The sequence below is a fragment of the Pristiophorus japonicus genome, chromosome 14 (genome assembly GCF_044704955.1).
Source record: "Pristiophorus japonicus isolate sPriJap1 chromosome 14, sPriJap1.hap1, whole genome shotgun sequence".
Taxonomy (NCBI): Eukaryota; Metazoa; Chordata; class Chondrichthyes; family Pristiophoridae; genus Pristiophorus; species Pristiophorus japonicus.
Genome location: NC_091990.1, coordinates 82,401,421 through 82,422,790, shown reverse-complemented (window position 1 = coordinate 82,422,790; position 21,370 = coordinate 82,401,421). Strand labels below are relative to the sequence as shown.

The 21,370-nt window shown below is 47.3% G+C and overlaps 1 protein-coding gene across 5 annotated transcripts in view; it reads left to right on the top strand.

Annotated features, from left to right (window-relative positions):
• Positions 1–21,370, top strand: part of LOC139279422 (embryonic protein UVS.2-like) — a 604,554-nt gene that overhangs the window by 235,721 nt on the left and 347,463 nt on the right. For 3 of the 5 annotated variants that reach the window (XM_070898547.1, XM_070898548.1, XM_070898549.1), the window contains one exon: positions 8,009–8,164. In XM_070898547.1, coding sequence (XP_070754648.1) covers positions 8,009–8,164 — 156 coding nt within the window. Of the gene's footprint in view, positions 1–7,256; positions 7,338–8,008; positions 8,165–21,370 lie in introns of all 5 variants that reach the window. The other 2 variants (XM_070898546.1, XM_070898545.1) reach the window with 1 other exon arrangement.

Here is a 21,370-nt window from a genome sequence, read left to right as displayed (position 1 = left end):
GCTTCAACAAAGTGCATACCATGATAGCGGAAATGTGTCACGCAAGATTGAAGTCAATGATTCTGTATTTGTATTAAATTATAGACAAGGTCCCAAGTGGCTTCCCGGCACTGTCGTGGCCAAAGAGGGGAGTAGGGTGTTTCGGGTCAAACTTTAAAATGGACTCATTCACCGGAAACACTTGGACCAAATCAAACTCAGATTCATGGACTACCCTGAGCAACCCACCTTGAACCCTACCTTTTTTGATCCTCCAACACACACACCAGTGGCAACCGACACTACGGTTGACCACGAAGCAGAACCCATCTTCCACAGCAGCCCAGCATGGCCCAATACACCAGGCAGCCCAGCAAGGCCAGCTGCACAGCAGCCCAGCGAGGGCCCAACAAATGATTCAACATCACCAGCTTTCACACCGAGACGATCAACCAGGGCAAGAAGGGTCCCAGATTGACTCACATTGTAAATAGTTACACTATTGACTTTGGGGGGGAATGTTGTTATATATGTGGACTTGTATTTACTCTATACAGCCACCAGAGGGCTCATTCCACGGAATCCCAAAGGATCCCATTATCCCTTGGGAGCACAGGTATTTAAGAAGACTTCACAGGTTGGAGAGGCACTCTGGAGACCTGCAATAAAAGACTAAGGTCACACTTCAATTTGAGCCCACAGTGTTCAGTCTGACTCTTTCTCCATACACAACACTGATCATGGAGGTCTCCTAATATTTAGACCTGAATTTATTTGGTATAACCACTCTTGCACCCCACATGATACAATCTTTATCGACTGATAATTCATTCCTATGAATGAAGAATGGATGAATATCTTTGTCTGTTACCTGGTTTGGCCATCCATTTGCAATATAATCATACACCTTTGACATCACTGGGTCACGTTTGGTTGCTCTACCAATCTCTTTAGCTGTGACTGGCAGTTCATCAATGTATGAAAATATAACACTTCTTCCCTATCCGGTGTAACTTGTGATGGGGAAGGCAATCGAGACATAGCATCAGCATTACGGTGATCAGCTGATTGTCTGTATTCAATATCATATGTATGTGCTGACAAAATCAAAGCCCATCTCTGCATTCGGGCTTCAGCTAATGTTGGAACTGAGGACTTTGGATGGAGGATTGCTGTTAGGGGCTTATGGTCCGTAACGATGGTAAACTCATGACCATACAAGTACTTGTGAAACTTCTTGACCCCAAAAATTGATGCCAAAGCTTCCTTTTCAATTTGTGCATAATTACTCTCACTGGCACTGAGAGTGCGTGAAGCAAAATAATTGGTCTCTCCTCCCCACTACGTAATACATGAGAGATTACTGCCCCAACTCCATATGGAGTGGCATCACATGCTAGCTTGATTTCCTTAGATATGTCATAGTGAACTATAATCGAGCTCTCTACCAATTTGCTTTTACTTTCCTTGAATGCTGTATCACATTTGACCACTTCCAATGGACCTGTTTTTTCAAAAGTTCATTCAGTGGATGTAATACTGTAGCCAAATTTGGTGTGAACTTCCCATAATAGTTCAAAAGACCCACAAATGATCGAAGTTCAGTGACATTCTTGGGAGTGGGTGCATTTCTGATTGCATCCAGCTTTCCCATGGTTGGATGTGAGCCATCTTTGTCTACTCTGTACCCTAAGTATTCCACTGAGTTTTGAAATAACTCACACTTACGAGCAGACACTCTTACTCTGTGCTTCTTTAGCTGTTTGAGGACTTCATTCAATATGTTTTTATGAATTTGCCTATTTGGTGCTGAAATTAGTATGTCATGCAAATAACATACTACAATACCTTGCAAAATCTGATTCATCACCCCTTGGAACATTGGCAGGAGCGGAAGACACTCCAAACGGTAGCCTATTAAATTGATATAGGACCAGATGAGTATTTATACTCAAACATGACTTGGACTCCTCATCTAGTTCAAGCTGTAAGTAGGCATTCGTAAGATCCAACTTTGAGAAAATCTGGCCACCTGTCAGTGTTGTGAACAAATCTTCTATATTTGGCAATGTATTGGGAACATTACCCTCTCGAACCTGGTTTACGGTTACTTTATAATTACCACACAATCTTACTTACCATTGGACTTAGGTACAACAACAATGGGTGTAGCCCAATTACATCGATCTATCTTACAAATAATGTTTTCAGTCTCTAGTCTTTTGAGTCCTTGCTCAACTTTCTCCTTGAGTGCATATGGTACGGAACATGGCTTGCAGTAAACCGATCTGGTGTCCTTCTGTATCCTGACACTCACCTTGAAGCCTTAGATCGGACTGCCCGTTTCGCAGAACACCTTCGGATAACTCTTGATAACATCATCCGTTGATGTAAATCTCGTTTCAACACGAAAAATCTCACTCCAATTCAGCTTCAGTGATCTCAACCAATTTCTTCCTAGTAAGGCAGGCTTGTCTCCTTTCACTACTATTAGAGGAAAGTTCTGAAATTGATCCAAGTATTTCACCGGTACGGTGATATGATCTACCACAGGAATGTTCTCCCCTGAGTAGCCTCACAGCTCCATCTTGGATTTCTCCAATGGGAAATCGCGCAATTTGTCACGGTATAGCGACTCCGGTACTACACTCACGGATGCACCTGGGTCGAATTCCATTGGTATCTTGAATCCCGCAACTTCATGTGTGGATTTTGATACTTTTCGAATCGCTGTCCGTTAACCTCGTGCTCCTGATGACGTGTAACTCTAACATCTCCACGTCCTGTTGTTCTTCTTCCATGTTATGTAGTCTCAGGGAATTTCTACTCATAGCTTTGAAAACTGGACTCATAGCTTTGAAAGCTGGTTTACCCTTCAGTCGGCATGCCTTCGCAAGATGCCCAGTTTTTCTGCAGAAGAAACACTCTGCCTTCAGATATGGACAACTTTGAGCAATGTGTTGTCCCAGGCACCGATAACACAACTTCAATGCTTTGTTACAATTTCCAGTTTCTGAGACTTTGGCCCCCAACCGCCTTTTACTTTGAACCTGCAGGTGATTCACCTCAGTTAACTGACGACCGTAATTGTCGTGTATGTAGCATACAAATCACTGACTCCACACGGTCTGGTGTTGACCTAACTGCTGTGACCTTAGTCCTTTATTGAACAGCTCTAGAGTGGCCTCCAAGTGTGGTGGGCAGCCTTTTATACTGCTTCGTGGAGGTACTTTCAGGTCTCCCACCACAGTGCCCTCTGTGGTGCACCATTGTACTTATATCATACATTTAATGTACAAGAGCAATACACAACATCTTACTCCTCCCAGTTCAAAAAGCCGTTGCTTGAATCCCCTAAATCGAACATTGCATTAGCCCATTGGTAATGTTAGTCACGGATCCATGTCCCTTTTTCTTGAACCTCGTGGTATCAACTCCTCCCGTGATTCATGTCCATGATTTCAAGCACAGTGACCAATCCGCATTGAAATATTAACTCTTATCATATTTTGTAATTCATATCCATTATTTTAAACACAGTAACCATTCAGCATTGAAATATTAACTCTTATCGTAATTCGCAAGTCATGTCCATTATTTTAAACACGGTAACCATCCAGCATTAAAATATTAATGTTTATCATAAATCCATCATCCTACATTCACATAGCACATTTAGACTCACTCTTGCCTTACAAAAGTCTTTACGTGGGTACTGCCAATGGTGTAAGGTTCTTTTAAGACTCCCAGGAGCATTTCCCTTTTAAGACGCCATCTTGTGGCTTCCCACGAGGCGCTGCCATCTTAGGTATTCTGCTGGCCTTTGTTTGCAGGGCTCCGTTGCCACAAGGCTCACCGACATCTTGAGCTCGCTGGCGAAGAAAGAAGAGGGGACAAGGAAGCAGGGAAAGAGAAAAAGAGAAAATAAAACGGCCTATCTTGCAGAAGTCGGTCTGGACTCGATCAGTCACAGTCCCTGTGAGTCGCTCCGTGCCTGCTGTCGCATCCGCTGCTCTGGCTCGCATTCCCCTGAGTCGCGCCCGCCGCCGCCGCAGCATCCACTCCCGCCGTTGTCTCCACACTTTTCGTGGCCACCTCTCCTGCGGCCGCCGTGGCCGCCACCATCGCAGCCGCTGCCGCCGCCCGACTGTTCCGCTGCGTGGGCCCCCCGGATCCGCCGGCCACAGATGAGCTTCCCGCTTCTTGCCCGCAGTGCCCCGCCAGCCCGCACCCCAGCAATAGGCCCGCACCTGCAACTTTGTTCTTCCAGGGTCTGTTCGTCTGTGGAGGCTGAGGCTGCAGGATTGCTAAGGGTCAAGAGTTCTGGGCTGCTGTCGCCTGTGTGTGGATTTAGGCTGCAGCTCCAGCTCGGTTGGCGCTGCTCTTTGGGAACCCGGGAGACAGCAGTCCGTGGAGGAGTGAAGTCTTCCCAGCTCCCACGGACCTTTCCCATCCATCTTCTGCCGAGGATCGTTGGCTCATCGCCTGCAACGACCCATAAGGGTAAACCGTGCTTCACGCCCCCATGAGATACCTGCACATCCGCCCTGCCGAAAACAGGTATCAGTTCCTTGGTGTAGGTACGCAGCTTTGCCATGACCGGGTCCAGCTTGGTTCGTGCAGCCGGGTTGTCCCACAGTTTCTCAAAAGTTCGCTGACTCATCAACGCCGGACCCGATCCTGTATCCACTGCCATACTCACTGGGGCTCCGTCAATTTTTACTTCCATTATCACTGGGGGCGAATCGTCGGTGCACGTATACAGTCCCAATACCTCATCTTCTTCTGCCTGCTCCTCGCTGAACAGTGGCTCATCCCCCATCTCCTCAGCCACATGGTGAGTCAGATTTATTTTACACATACGCTGAAGGTGGCCTTTAATGTGACAGGTATTGCACGCGTACTCCGCAAACCTGCACCGGTGAACTCCATGGTTTCCTCCGCAGTGCCAGCATGGTGCTGCTTGATTGGCCCCCCTCAGCAGACTCTGAGTTCTAGGACCCCAAGGTCCATGTTCTCTGCCCCAGGCAGAGCCACGTTCTGCAGTTTTGTCCGTGGCAGGCGCTATCCTGTGGACAGTGTCTGCCGGGTTTGAGATTGCGTGGATCATTTGCTTGGTGCTGCAAGTCGAGGTCATATATACCCACCTGATGGTGATGGCCTTTGTCAGGGTAACTGTGGGTTCCGTGGATAGCAGCTTGTGAAGGAGGCCCTCATGGCCAATCCCCATGACGAAAATGCCTCGTCAAGGTGTGCGCTAAAATCACACGTGCCGTGAGTCTCCTGAGGTCTGTAACATATTTGGTGACATCCTGGCCCTCGGGTCTGCAGTGATAGTAAAATTTGTATCTGGCCGTGAGGATGCTCTCCTTCGGTTTCAACTGGTCACGAATGATTGCGACCAGCTCCTCATATGACTTGTCCCTGGCGCTCGCGGGTGCCAGCAAATCCCTGATGAGACAGTAAACCTCATCGCCACAACTGGAAAGCAATATCGCCTTATGCTTCTCTCTCAGTGCGTTCATGTCCCCCATCAGGTCGTTTGCTGTGAAGTAGTACTTGAGCCTTTCCGTAATCATTGACCACGGTAAAATCCTTTAGCGAGCCCAGAGTAGTCATGGTTGCGTGGAGTTCGTCCGCTTCCTCGTTGCCAACGTCGTATATGTAGCACACATCACTGACTCCACACGGTCTGGTGTTGATCTAACTGCTGTGACCTTAGTACTTTATTGAACAGCTCCAGAGTGGCCTCCAGGTGTGGTGGGCAGCCTTTTATACTGCCTCGTGCAGGTACTTTCAGGTCTCCCATCACAGCGCCCTCTGTGGTGCACCATTGTACTTATATCATACATTTCATGTCCCAGAGCAATACACAACAGCAATTATTCTGAAATTCTCAGGAATATTGACCGGCCATGCCCATCGACCTTGCTGCCTGACAAGCAATCTCAAAAGTCAAGTCATCCGTCATCAATAATTTTTTTCTGATCGCATCATTTTTCATTCCACAAACAAAATGGTCCCGCAGTGCTCGGTTTTGAAATTTTCAGAAATTACAGTGAATAGATATCTTTTTTAATGCTCCAATATATTCACTGATATTTTCATCAGTCTTTTGATTTCGTATACCGAAACGATAGCTTTCAGCAGTTTCTAACAGTTTGGGGTTGTAGTGCTGCTCCAGCTTCATTAAAATCTGTTTAAGCATTATGTCCTTTGGCTCATCAGGCACAAGCAGATTTACCAGGGTTTCGCACAATTCAGGACCCGCTTCCGATAAGAAGACAGCTCACTTCCGTTCCAACACAGCCCGGTTCTGATCTGCATTCTCTGGAACTTCAATTATATTATTTGCAGTGAAATACATTTCTAGCCAGTCAACATACGCCTTAAACCTTTCACCTAAGTGTCCCATTACTCCAACGGATGCCACCATTTTTGCCTTTGCAGTTTAAACTAGTGTGCTCGTTTTTTACCTCGGATTTTGCAGCTATTTCCAAAGACTGAGAAGCTTCCAAAATCTCTCTGTCGGCCTGCTGAATCCTTCACCAACAAAATTTCAGCTTTAAATCATCCGAAAAATCCCATCTCATTGCCAAATGTGATATATTTACAGAGCACAGCACACACAGCTTTCTATAATGGCAGATAGCATCTCAGAAGTTTCCAAATCTTCTGGTTAGCTGACTCATTTATTCACCTTTAGTTGCAATAACACAATATGTCAACATCCACAATGTGGAGCTACAACTTACAAGCTGACGGACATTACGGCAGTAACCCAAAGATTATTACCTTTTTAATCTCTCTCCGAGCTCCCTAAACTCTGCCTGCAGGATCTCATCCCTCTTTCTACCTATGTCATTGATACCGATATGGACCACGACCTCTGGCTGTTCATCCTCTTCCCCCAAAATATCTTGCAGCTGCTGGGTGACATCCTTGACCTTGGCACCAGGGAGGCAATATACCATTCTGGAGAAACGCCTGTCTGCTCCCCTGACTATCGAATCCCCTACCACTGTTGCTCTTCAATTCTTCTTCCTCCTCCCCTGTGCAGCTGAGGAAGAATCCTCATCAAAGGGCAGTGACTGTTGTTCTTTGCGTGATGGCCCTCGAGGAGAGAAGAGATGGATATGATTTACTCATGAGAATGTAAAAATGTTGAAATGCACGTGATTAAGTTGATCATATTTCATTAAGCACTGAAGTTAATTCAAGATGACTTTGTCTTGTCGGAGATATGGGTCTGAGAGATTCATTCTGTCACTCTACAGCAATGAAGTACCAGTCTCGCCAACTCTCAGGCTGTCGGAGGCAGAGATGCTGCTTATCTCCAAGCCTCCTGTTCTGCAGTGGTGAGTTTAACAATTTGTGGGGGTCTGCCTCCAGTCCTCTCCCTCTCTCTTGTATTTTGTGCTCTCTTCTGCAAGACTGGCACGACAGACCTATGAATGGCTGTAAGGCATGTGTACACCTGATGGATAAAGTGCATTCGGTGAGTGTGAATATCAGCCAGATTCACCACAAATGGTCATGTTAAATGCCTTTTGAGGCTGTAATCCGGGAATCAGGGAGCTGACTGAGGACAGTTTATGTAAGGATTTGGGTGAGTGGCAGTGTTGGATAGAGGATAGGGAGATGAGGAAGTGCATTGAAATCGAACAATTGGTGCTATTAAAATTTAGGTGCGTGTGAGGGGTGATGTGAATCGAGTACACTTGACAAGACAGAGTGAAGCACAACTGCATGTAGGTGAATCTCCAATTTTTCTGACCTGGTTATGTCATTTGTGCTATTTCTGTGAGGAATATCGCACCATTAATATTTAAACTGTGGACACTAACTAGTGCTACCATATAATTTATTTTCATTTTGGAAACAACAGGACAAACACAGATCTAATGGTTCCTACTTTTAGATTATATTGTTTTGAAGGTTGAATAAGAAGTATTGAATGTTCGTGTTTAATATTTTTAATAGCTGCAGATATTTTTACACATGATATTATGTTTTTCTCATTTTGCAGTAAAGCGTACAAGAAATAAAATAATTCAATATGGTGATGTCCTAGTTGATACTGCCAGGAATGCGAAGATGTGTGACAATGAACCAAGAAGCTGCTTATGGCCTTCTTCAGGAGATGGGAATGTTTATATACCATATACACTCCATCAAGACTACAGTAAGTTACTTTCATTAATGTTTATTCCTAATGATAGACAAATATAATAACTTGTGGATGTTGGTGCACTCATGATTATTGATGTATCTTACCAAGAACCTGGATAAAGGGCTACTCTGCAGATTTAATTAAGCCAATGAGTAGCTAAGCCATACAGACCAAGAAGGCTCCCAGCTTTGAATTCTAGTGTGCAGGAATTAGATAATTGCACCTGGGATTCTGTAGCCTTGATTTAGGTAGGGGAAGATTGAGCAGGGATCCTGTTCATGATTCCTATCCAGTGACTTCTGCTGGAAGAGTGAACATTGAATGAGGGGAGGGGAGGGTTCGACTGTGATGCCTCCCACTTCTTAGGGATATAACCTGAAGCTCACACTTGAAGAATAGCTAGAGGAACGAGATACTGGAGAGTATCCAAGGAACTGTACTGCAGCAAGAACTCATGTTTCAAAAGAGCAGAGAAAACAGGTAATCTAAATATTAAATACTTCTCAAAAACATTTTGGGGGAGATATTCAAGGTGGTTGCATCCCCAGGACAAACGACTTTTCGCCCGGGCGCAGGGCCACAACCCACTCCTGCGAGATTCCGCGGAACTTTAGCAGTGGTAGTATCTGGTAGCGTCCTGCTCCTACCGGTAGCACTCTGCTCCGCTGCACCGGCGTTGACAATGTAGTGCCCCTGCACCTTACTACAAATGCACACGAGGCATGTACTGCAGACACAGTCACTCTGTGACCTTAACCTTTATTCCCAGGACCAAGGAGTACTGACCCTGGGTGGGACCTTCCCTTTTATACCTGGAAACCCAGGTGAGGAGTGTCTCCCACAAGTTCACCCCCTGTGGTCAGGATGTGCATTTCTAGAGTATAAGTACAATGTACAGGAGTTGCATGATGGTTACATACATGACATCACCTCCCCCCTTACGTCTTTTTGTGTCAAAGGTTAAGTCTTTCAGGTGGTCGACGCTCTCTCGTGGAGCGCCGCAGTTGTGTCTCTGGTGGCTGAGCCTCAGCAGCGTCTCTGTCACTTGAGGTGATTCCGGCCTCTCCGGGCTGGCTGCAGGGACTGTGCATGCTGTGGACTGTCCTTGTTGCTCATCCACTGGCAGTGGTGTGGGTGACATCTCATGCTCTTCTTCAGGTTCCTCCGTGTCTATGCTGAACCTTTTCTTTACTTGGTCCAAGTGTTTGCGACATATCTGCCCATTGTTTAGTCTGACCACTATGACCCCATTCCCTTCTTTGCCAATTACAGTGCCATTCAAGCCACTTGGGTCCCAAAGCATGGTTAAGAACAAATACCAGGTCATCCATTTCTATACACCTCCCCCTTGAGTTTCGATCATGGAACTCGGTTTGGGACTGGCGCTTGCCCTCAACAATGTCTGCCAGAGCTGGGTGGATGAGGGACAGCTGCATTTTAAGCGTGCGTTTCATGAGGAGTTTCGCTGGCGGGACTCCCGTGAGCGAGTGTGGGCGGGACCAGTAGGCCAGCAGGAGGCGCGAAAGGCGGTACGGAAGGGAGGATCCTTGGATGCGTAGCATGCCCTGTTTTATGACTTGGACCGCACGTTCCGCCTGGCCATTGGAAGCCGGCTTGAACGGCGCTGTCCGGACGTGTTTGATACCATTGCCTGACATAAACTCCTGGAATTCATGGCTGTTGAAACATGGGCCATTGTCGCTCACCAGGATGTCTGGCAAGCCGTGGGTTGCGAAAACCGTACGCAGACTCTCCACGGTGATGGATGTCGTGCATGAGTTTAATATGATGCACTCGATCTATTTTGAGTATGCATCGACAACGATCAGGAACATTTTCCCCATGAATGGGCCCGCATAGTCTATGTGAATACGTGACCATGGCCTGGTGGGCCAGGGCCACGGGCTGAGTGGGGCCTCCCTGGTGGCATTGCCCAGCTGGGCACACATCGTGCACCTGCGAACCCAGTGTTCTAGGTCTGAGTCAATCCCTGGCCACCATACATGTGACCGGGCAATAGCCTTTATTAATACGATGCCAGGGTGCTCGCTGTGGAGTTCCCTGTTGAACGCTTCCCTTCCCTTCTGGGGCATGACTATCCAGCTGCCCTATAGCAGGCAGTCGGCTTGGATGGAGAGCTCATCCATCCGTCTCTGAAACGGTCTGACCTCCACGGGGCACGCCCTGTGTGCGGGTGCCCAATCCCCAGTCAGGACACATTTCTTTATCATAGATAGGAGGGGGTCTCTATTGGTCCAGAGTTTGATCTGGCGGGCTGTGATGGGGAAGCCTGCGGTGTCAAAAGCCTCAACGGCCATGACCATCTCGACGCTCTGCTCCGACGCCCCCTTTGTGGTGGTCAGTGGGAACCTGCTGAGTGCGTCAGCGCAATTTTTGGCGCCTGGCCGGTGCCGTATGGTGTAGTCATACGTAGCCAGCGTGAGGGCCCATTACTGTATGTGAGCTGACACATTGGCATTGACAGCCTTGCTGTCGGACAACAGGGATGTTAACGGCTTGTGGTCCGTCTCTAGCTCGAACCGTCTACCAAAAAGGTACTGGTGCATCTTTTTCACACCGTAAACACAAGCGAGTGTTTCCTTTTCGACCATGCCGTATCCACGCTCTGCCTGGGAGAGTGACCTGGAGGCATAAGCCATCGGTTGGAGTTGGCCGTCATCATTAACCTGCTGCAACACGCACCCAACTCCGTAGGATGATGCATCGCACATTAAAACCAGTTTTTTACAGGGCTCATACAAAGTCAACAGTTTGTTAGAACACAGCAGGTTCCTCGCCTTATTGAAAGCCCGTTCTTGACAGTCCCCCCAAAGCCATTCACAACTTTTACGCAGGAGCATGTGTAACGGCTCCAACAATGTGCTTAAGATCGGCAGAAAGTTCCCGAAATAATTCAAAAGTCCCAGGAATGATCGCAACTCCGACATGTTGCCGGGCCTGGGCGCCCGGCGGATCGCCTCCGTTTTTGATTCAGTGGGCCGGATCCCGTCTGCGGCAACCCTCCTGCCCAAAAACTCGATCTCTGGGGCCAAAAACACACACTTGGCCTTTTTCAGCTGCAAGCCTCCAGTCGGTGTAGCACCTCCTCCAGGTTGTGGAGGTGTTCCTCGGTGTCTCGACCCGTTATAAAAATGTCGTCTTGGAATACGATTGTTCCAGGAATGGATTTGAGCAAGCTTTTTATGTTTCTCTGAAAGATAGCTGCCGCCAAACGAATGCCAAACGGACACCTGTTGTAGATAAATAATCCCTTGTGCGTCGTGATGGTGGTCAGAGGCTTGGATTCTTCAGCCAGTTCCTGAGTCATGTAGGCCGAAGTGAGGTCCAGCTTCGTGAACAGCTTGCCACCTACCAGCGTGGCAAAAAGGTCCTCCACTCTCGGGAGCAGGTATTGGTCTTGCAGCAACACTCGGTTGATGGTGGCTTTGTAGTCGCCACAAATCCTGACCGAGCCATCCGCTTTGAGAACAGGAACGATAGGGCTTGCCCAGTCACTGAATTCAACGGCCGAAATTATGCCCTCTCTGAGCAGCCTGTCCAATTCACTTTCAATTTTCTCACGCATCACATACGGCACTGCTCTGGCTTTGTGGTGCACTGGTCTGGCGTCCGGAGTGATGCGTATCACTACTTTAGTGCCCTTGAACGTTCCGACACCGGGTTGAAACAGTGACCCAAATTTTTGTGAGACCTGTGAGCATGAACTTCGCTCCACAGATGAAATGGCGTGCACATCCCCGCATTTCCAATTCATCTCAGCTAGCCAACTCCTCCCCAAGAGCACGGGGCCATTTCCCGGGATGATCCAGAGTGGCAGCCGGTTCTGTGATCCATTATGTGTTACCACCAAGTTTGCACTGCCCAGCACTGGGATGATTCCTTTGGTGTACGTCTGTAGCTGTGTCTCAAGGCGTTCCAGTTTGGGCCTGCTAGTTCTGTGTGGCCATAGTCTCTCAAATTGTTGGGCGCTCATAAGTGACTGGCTAGCTCCCGTATCCAGCTCCATGTGCACCGGGATGCCATTCAATAAAACTTTCATCATCATGGGTGGCGTTTTAGTGCATGAGCTGTGGACGTCAGCCACATGAACCCGCTGAACTTCAGCATCCATGGTTTTTCCCCAGGCATCATCCTGAATTTTAGAGACCCCTCGTCTGGTTCCTCTGTCTCGCAGATTAGCCTCGCTACAGCCTTTTTGCACATCCTGGCCAAGTGTCCACTGACGTTACAAATCCTACAGGTATATTGCTGAAACCTGCAGCTTTTTGCAGAATGTCTGCTCCCACACCTCCAGCATGAGCTGAGATTGTTGTTAACAAAGGGACTGTTTCCAGGCATTCCTCTCTGATTCCCATTTGGTTGTTTCTAAGCACTCTGATGGTAGGTTTTAATGGTCCCATCGCGGGACGCATTGTTCCTCGTGATGGCATGAATTGCCGATCCCCTTTCCATTGTCCCTGTTTCGGGCCCACCCTCGAGTCTGTTGCTGCCTGGGCAGTTTCGAAATGCTCTTGCCTGGCTGCGGGGTCCCGAGCCACGTTCACCATGTTAACTCCCTGGTCCATCGCCACGTTGGGACCAGGGCTGCGTGCGTAAATTAGCTTGGTCTCCTCTTCCCCTGCCATGAAGGTCTGAGCTATCAGCGCCGCCCCTTCTAAAGTCAAGACCTTGCTCTTTATGAGCTTCCTGAAAATCCTGGCATGATTAATGCCCTCAATAAAGAAATCCCTTAACATCTCCCCGCTGCAGGCGTCTGTGAACTTACAGAGACTGGCCAAGCGCCGCAGGTCCGCAACGAAGTCCGAGATGTTTTGTCCCTCCTGACGCCGGAGTGTATAGAACCAGTGCCGGGCCATGTGTACGCTACTCGCCGGCTTGAGATGCTCACTGATCAGTTGGCCGAGCTCTTCGAAGGACTTGTCCGCTGGCTTTTGGGGTGTGAACAGGTCTTTCATCAGCGCATACATCTGTGGTCCGCAGCTGGTCAGTAGATGCACCCTTCGCTTGTCAGCCGTTGTCGCTCCCAGCCAGTCCTTTGTGACAAAGCTCTGCTGAAGTCTTTCCGCAAAGTCGTCCCAGTCCTCACCCACACAGTAACGTTCCTCTGTGCTACCAGTGGCCATCCTCGTGGTTCGATGATTCCTGTTTCTCGTCGCCAAATGTAATGTCCCTGCACCTTACCACAAATTCACACGAGGCATATATTGCAGCCACAGTCACTCTGTGACCTTAACCTTTATTCCCAGGACCAAGGAGTGCTGACCCTGGGTGGGATCTCCCCTTTTATACCTGGAAACCCAGGTGAGGAATGTCTCCAACAAGTTCACCCCCTGTGGTCAGGGTGTGCATTTCTAGAGTATAAGTACAGTGTACAGGAGTTGCATGAAGGTTACAATTACATGAAGATTACCATTGTATAATGGTTGCATACATAACAGATGACATTGTTTCCATACACAGCAATCCGTTTTGGCCCTGGAGCCCGTCCCATCGGTACAGCCCCTTCCTATCCCAAAACTGGCACCGAGTAGGCAGCACACACTTCGGGATTCTCATTCTGGGCTGCAGAGGACTTTATCCATCCCCATAATTATAGAGTCCCCTATCACTACCGCATTTCTATTCTGCTCTTCCATCCCCGCTCCCCACGCCCCACTTTGGACAACTTTCTGAGCCACGGTGCCTTGATCTGCATTGTGTCTGTCTTCCCTGCAGTCTCTCTCCTTGTCCTCACAGGTAGTGAGTACATCGTACCTGTTGAACAGGACCAGTGACTGCAGGACCTCCTTCTCAACCTCTCCTAAATCCTCGAAACCCGGATCCCAAACATCACATTCTCTCTTTCCTGAACCTGTGCTTTCTTCTGGAGCGTAACTATATTCTGGATAAAACTGTCCAGAAATTCCTCCCCCTCCCTTATGTGTCAGAATGTCTCCAACTCGCACTCCAGCTCAGTGACTCTGAGCTGGGTAGATTTGAGATGGAGACATCTCCTACCATATGTATTTGCTTGGGACCGTCTCGCTTTCCACAAACTCTCACATACTGCAGTCCAGACACAAATCCTGCCCTACCATATCTTTGTCCAGCCTTGTTTTATTTATTTAATTAGTTAAAGCCTTTATTCACTGATTATTTATAGTTATATTAATTAGTTTAGCTAGTTAAGTTAAAATTTAATACAGTAACTTTATAGTTTCTCTCACCTGGTTTAAACCACATAGAGAAATGAGAGAAAAAAAAATACTCACCAACCAATCACTGACCTGCTGTCCTGTCACGTCACTCCTTGTTTTTTTGGAAATCTTCAAAGGTTCCGCTGCCACTGATGCCACCTCCAATTAGGTTTGCGCTGCCTGCTCTCCCATTGTTTTAAGTATTGGCGCCGCTAATTAATTTAATGTACCTTGACTTAAACTAGCTCTAGTAATGAGCTAAAAACGAAGCTATGAATTAAGTTTACTAAATACATAAATTTTAATTAACTAAATAAATAAAACAAGGTTATAAAGAGATGGCAGTGGAAGTGGGTGTGCCGCAACTTCAGCATGTGGAAATTTGTGGAGAGCATCGTGATCCCGGACGACTACGTCTGTAGTAAGAACGCAAGAACATAAGAAATAAGAGCAGGAGTAGGCCATCCAAGCCCGTGAGCCTGCTCCACCATTTAATTTGAAGTTGGCTATCCGATCATGAATTCTGTGATGTATATAGCACTCAAATCACTGACTCCACACAGTCTGGTGTTGTAGTAACTGCTGTGACCTTAGTCCTTTATTATGCAACTCCAGAGTGCCTCTCAGGTGTGGTGGGCAGCCTTTTATACTCTGTCTTGCAGGTATTTTCAGGTCTCCCAACACAGTGCCCTCTGTGGCGCACGATTGTACTTATACATTTAATGTACCTGGACAATACATAACATCTCACTCCCCCCACCCCCCAAGTTCCAAAAGCCATTGCCAGTAATCTCGGTCTTGATCGTCCTGGTTGATTTGTGAGTGTGAGTCCATGACCATCTACTTCCCTCTTCTCCCCCATGTGGAGATTATGCTTGCGATCCGGTGCAAGCATGTGGTGTTTGCAGTCCTTACATGGGTGATGAAGTACACGAGCATAACCTCCAACAGAAAGCAGGTATACATAGGCAGTACATTTGTATGGTACATATGATATATGGTACAGATGTTATGTCAAAAGGTTGCAGGTACACTGAACAGCTATTTAATCCCAGCTCCTCTGGGTGAGGTATGGTGGCGGTATACTGCCCCTTTTTGCCCGAGGTAATGGACTGCGCTGAGACAGGGTATCGCAACTAGTGCGTTGCCTCTGTTCTCAGAAAGTAGTCACCTTAGCGGCTCATCTGCAGCCGCTGAACCATTGCATGAATCACATAAATCGAAAATCGCATTAGTCCATTAGTCATGTTAGTCACGGATCCATTACCCTTTTACTTATACCTCGTGGTATTAGCTCTTTTCATAATTCATATCCATTATTTTAAACACAGTAACCATTCAGCATTAAAATATTAACTCTTATCATAAATCCATCATCCTACAATCACATTGCTCATTTAGACTCGCTCTTGCCTTACAAAAGTCTCTTTGTGGGGACCGCCAATGGTGTAAGGCCCTTTTAAGATTCCCGGGTGCATTTCCCTTTTAAGATGCCATCTTGTGTTTTCCACGAGGCTTCCACTGGGCACCGCCATTTTAGTTGCTCTGCTTGCCTTTCTCTGCAGAGCTCTGCTGCCACGAGGCTTGCCACCATCTTGAGCTTGCTGGCGTGACGTTTTGCTCTCTTCGTGCAGTTGTGGATGGAGTTTAAAGAAGGAATAGAAGGAATAAAGAAGAAAGAAGGAAAAAAAACGGCCAAGAACAATTTTATCTTGACTCTGGCAGAAGTGGTTCTTTGGATTCGATCAGTCATAGTCCCTGTGAGAGCAGCCTCCATAATTGCTGCCGTATCCGCCGCTGTGGCTCTTGTACCCGCCCGAGTAATTGCGTTCTCCCGAGTCACATCGGCCACCGCCGTAGCCTCCGCCGCCGCTGTAGCCTCCACTCCTGTCGTTGTCCCCGTAACTGCCGCCTCTCCTGCGGCCAAGGTAGCCGCCTCTCCTGCGGCCGCTGTAGCCGCCACCACCGCAACCGCGACCGCCGCCCAACTTTTTCTCCACGTGGGTCCCCCAGACTTGCCGGCCATCGGTGGATTTCCCGTTCATCGCCTGCAGCACCCCGCCGGCTCGCACTTCAGCGATCGGCCCGTACTTACAAAACTGCTCTTCCCAGGTCTGCTCATCTGTGTGGGGATTTAGACTGCCGATGAACTGCTTCTTTCTCCTCCAGCTCGGTCGGCGCTGCTCTTTGGGAACGCAGTGGACAGCAGATTGTGGAGGAATGAAGTCTTCCCAGCTCCCACGGACCTTCCCCATCCACCTCCTGCCAAGTAGCATCGACCCATCGTCTGCAATGACCCACAAAAGTAAACCATGCCTCTCGCCCCCATGAGATACCTGCACACACGCTCTGCCAAGAGCACGTATCAGTTCCTTGGTGTAGGTGCGTAGCTTCGCCATGACCGGGACCAGCTTGGGTCGGTGCAGCTGGGCTGACCCACAGTTTATCAAAAGTTTTCTGACTCATCAACGACGGACCCGATCCAATGTCCACTTCCATACTCACGGGGACTCCGTTAATCTTGACTTCCATAATCACTGGGGCCGAATCATTGGTACACATATACAGTCCAAACGTCTCATCTTCTGCCTGCTCCACGCTGGGATCCTCTACCATCTCCTCAGCCACACGGTGAGTCAGGTTTCTTTTGCACATACACTGAAGGTAGCCTTTCGTGTGGCAGGCATTGCACGTATAATCCGCAAACCTGCTACTCGATTAGCCCCCCCCTCGGCGGACTCTGAGTTCCAGGACTCCGAGGTCCATGCTCTCTGCCCTGGGCAGACCCATGTTCTGCAGTTTTGTCCGTGGCGGGCGCTATCCTGTGGACAGTGCCTGCCGGGTTCGAGACTGTGTGGATCATCTGCTTGGTGCTGCAAGTCGAGGTCATAAATGCCCTGCTGATGGTGATGGCTTGCTTCAGGGTGACTGTAGGTTCAGTGGATAGCAGCTTGTGAAGGAGACCCTCATGGCCAATCCCCATAACAAAAACGTCTCGCAATGCCTCGTCAAGGTGTGTGCCAAAATCACACGGTGCCACGAGTCTCCTGAGGGCCGCAGCATATTTGGTGACATCCTGGCCCTCAGATCTGCAGTGATGGTAGAATTTGTGCCTGGCCGTGAGGATGCTCTCCTTCGGTTTCAGTTGGTCATGAATGAGTTCGATCAGCTCCTCATATGACTTGTCACTGGCACTCGCGGGTGCTAGCAAATCCCTGACGAGACAGTAAACCTCATCGCCACAACTGGAAAGCAATATCGCCTTACGCTTCTCTCTCAGTGCATCCGTGCCCCCCGTTAGGTCGTTTGCTGTAAAGTAGTACTTGAGCCTTTCCGTAAAGGCCTCCCAATCATTGCCCACCGTAAAATCCTTTAACGAGCCCAGAGTAGCCACGGTTGAGTGAAGCTCGTCCGTGTCTTCGTCAACAATGTGATGTATGTAGCACTCAAATCACTGACTCCACACAGTCTGGTGTTGTAGTAACTGCTGTGACCTTAGTCCTTTATAGTGCAACTCCAGAGTGCCTCTCAGGTGTGGTGGGCAGCCTTTTATACTCTGTCTTGCAGGTACTTTCAGGTCTCCCACCACAGCGCCCTTTGTGGCTCACCACTGTACTTATACATTTAATGTTCCTGGACAATACATAACAAATTCAGGTCCACTTCCCTGCCTGCTCCCCATAACCCCTTATTCCCTTATCGGTTAAGAAACTGTCTATCTCTGTCTTAAATTTATTCAATGACCCAGCTTCCACAGCTCTCTGAGGCAGCGAATTCCACAGATTTACAACCCACTGACAGAAGAAATTCCTAATCATCTCAGTTTTAAATGGGTGGCCCCTTATTCTAAAATTTGCCCCCAAGTTCTAGTCTCCCCTATCATTGGGAACATCCTCTTTGCATCCACCTTGTCAAGCCCCCTCATAATCTTATACATTTTGATAAGATCACCTCTCATTCTTCTGAATTCCAGTGAATAGAGGCCCAACCTAATCAATCTTTCCTCATAAGTCAAACCCCTCAACTCCAGAATAAATCCAGTGAACCTTCTCTGAACTGCTTCGTTTCTTAAATATGGAAACCAAAACTGCACGCAGTATTCCAGGTGTGGCCTCACCAATACCCTGTATAACTGTAGCAAGACTACCCTGCTTTCATACTCCATCCCCTTTGCAATAAAGCCCAAGATTCCATTGGCCTTCCTGATCACTTGCTGTACCTGCATACTAACCTTTTGTGTCTCATGCACCAGGACCCCCAGGTCCCGCTGTACTGCAGCACTATGCAATTTTTCTCCATTTAAATAATAACTTGCTGTTCGATTTTTTTTCTGCCGAACTGCATAACCTCACACTTTCAAACATTATACTCCATCTGCCAAATTCTTGCCCACTCACTTAGCCTGTCTATGTCCTTTTGCAGGTTTTTGCATCCTCCTCACACATTGCTTTTCCTCCCAGCTTTATATCGTCAGCAAACTTGGCTACCTTACACTTGGTCCCTTCATCCATGTCGTTAATATAGATTGTAAATAGTTGGGGGCCCAGCACTGATCCCTGCAGCGTCCCACTAGTTACTGATTGCCAACCCGAGAATGAACCATTTATCCCGACTCTCTGGTTTCTGTTAGTTAGCCAATCCTCCATCCATGCTAATATATTACCCCCAACCTTGTGAACTTTTATCTTGTGCAGTAACCTTTTATGTGGCACCTTGTCAAATGCCTTCTGGAAGTCCAAATACACCACATTCTCTGGTTCCCTTTATCTACCCTGTTCATTACATCCTCAAAGAATTCCAGAAAATTTGTCCAATATGACTTCCCCTTCATTAATGCTGAATCTGTCTGACTGAATTATGTTTTTCCAAATGTCCTGCTACTGTTTCTTAAATAATGGACTCCAACATTTTCCCAACCACAGATGTTAGGTTAACTGGTCTCTAGGTTCCTGCTTTTTGTCTGCCTCCTTTTTTAAATAGGGGCATTACATTTGCAGTTTTCCAATTTGCTGGGACCTCCCCAGAATCCAGGGAATTTTGTTAAATTACAACCAATGCATCAACTATCCCTGCCGCTACTTCTCTTAAGACCCTAGGATGCAAGCCATCAGGTCCAGGGGATTTATCTGCCTTTAGTCCCATTATCCTACTGAGTACCACCTCCTTAGTGATTGTGATTCTGGTAAGTTTATCCCCCACTATAGCCCCTTGACTATCCACTGTTGGGATATTTTTAGTGTCCGCTACCATAAAGACTGATACAAAATATGTGTTCAGAGTTTCTGCCATTTCCATGTTCCCCATTACTAATTCCCTGCTTTCGTCCTCTAAGGGACCAACAGTTACTTTAGCCACTCTTTTCCTTTTTATATACCTGTAGAAACTCTTGCTATCTGTTTTTATATTTTGTACTCGTTTACTTTCATAGTCCAGCTTCCCTTTTTTAATCATTTTTTTAGTAATTCTTTGTTGGCTTTTAAAAGCTTCCCAATCTTTTGTCCTCCCAGTAGTTTTTGCCACTTTATATGCCCTTTTTTTTAATTGGATACCATCCTTTATTTCTTTAGTTAGTCACGGATGGCTATCTTTTCTTTTACACCCTTTCCTCCTCACTGGCATATATTTTTCTTGAGTGTTATGGAATATCTCCTTCAATGTACACCACTGTTCATCAACTGAACTACACTTTAATCCATTTTCCCAGTCCACTTTAGCCAATTCTGCCCTGATACCTTTGTAGTCTGCTTTATTAAGCTTAGTACGCTGGTTTGAGATCCAACTTTCTCGCCCTCCATCTGAATTTGAAATTCAACCATGCTATGATCACTCATTCCAACGGGATTCTCTATTAGGAGATTGTTTATTAATCCTGTCTCATTGCACAGGACCAGATGTAAAGAGCCTGCCCCCTGGTTGGTTCCGTTATGTACTGCTCAAGGAACCCATCACTTATGCACTCTATAAATTCTTCCTCAAGACTACCCTGACCAATTTGATTTGTCCAATCAATATGGAGTTTAAAGTCACCCATGATTATTGCTGTTCCCTTTTTACAAGCCCCCACTCTTTCTTGGTTTATAGTCCGACCAACAGAGTTGCTACTGTTAGGGGGCCTATAGTCTAGGTCCACCAATGGCTTTTTCCCCCTCATTATTCCTTATCTCCACACAAACTGTTTCAACATCCTGATCATTTGAGCCAATATCATTTTACACTATTGCATTGATTCCATCCTTTATCAACAGAGCTACTCCACATCCATTTCCTTTCTGTCAGTCCTTCTGAATTGTCAAATACATGTGGAAATTTGTGGAGAGCATCGTGATCCCAGAAGACCACGTCTGTAGTCAGTGTCTGCATCTCGAGGAACTTAAGCTCAGAGTTGTCGAGTTGGAGTCCAATGTGCAGACATTGTGGGGCACAATGGACTTAGGTTAGCTGATGATACAGATCTGGTTAGTGGTCAGGGACCGGAGGGTGTGACTGCAACTCAGGCAGGTAAGGGGATAGCAGGAGCAGTGCTGGAGGAGCCTCGGCCTTTGCCCTTGCCCAACAGAAAAGAGGTTCTTGTTGCCTGTGTTGTAAATGTTTTTCTTTAGGTGTTTTCGATGCACCCCCACGTTACAATAGTTCTAGACCTGGGAGTGATTACTGTACTGAACAAATGATTGAGTCATGGGCAAATACCTCAGTGTCAACCATTAATGCTTTATTAAAGCTACCTCAACTCAGCAAAACTACAAGTAAACACAGTGACGATGTAGTACAATCCAATATCCTGGCATGTCTAAACTGCTCCTATCGCGAAGTACCCAACATCTAGACCCTCTGCTTGGATCCACAGTGTACCCCCGAATCTGTACCGATTGGCTGAGCATACCCTTATGGCCCTTGCAGCAAAACTTCCCCACTAAAACCCTTCTAAGGCTTGGTTGGAAGAACACATGTCACCTCCTCACACAGTGGCTGTGATCTTAAAGATGCGTGGGCAGGGATGGTGCTCATTGATTCATTGGCTTAT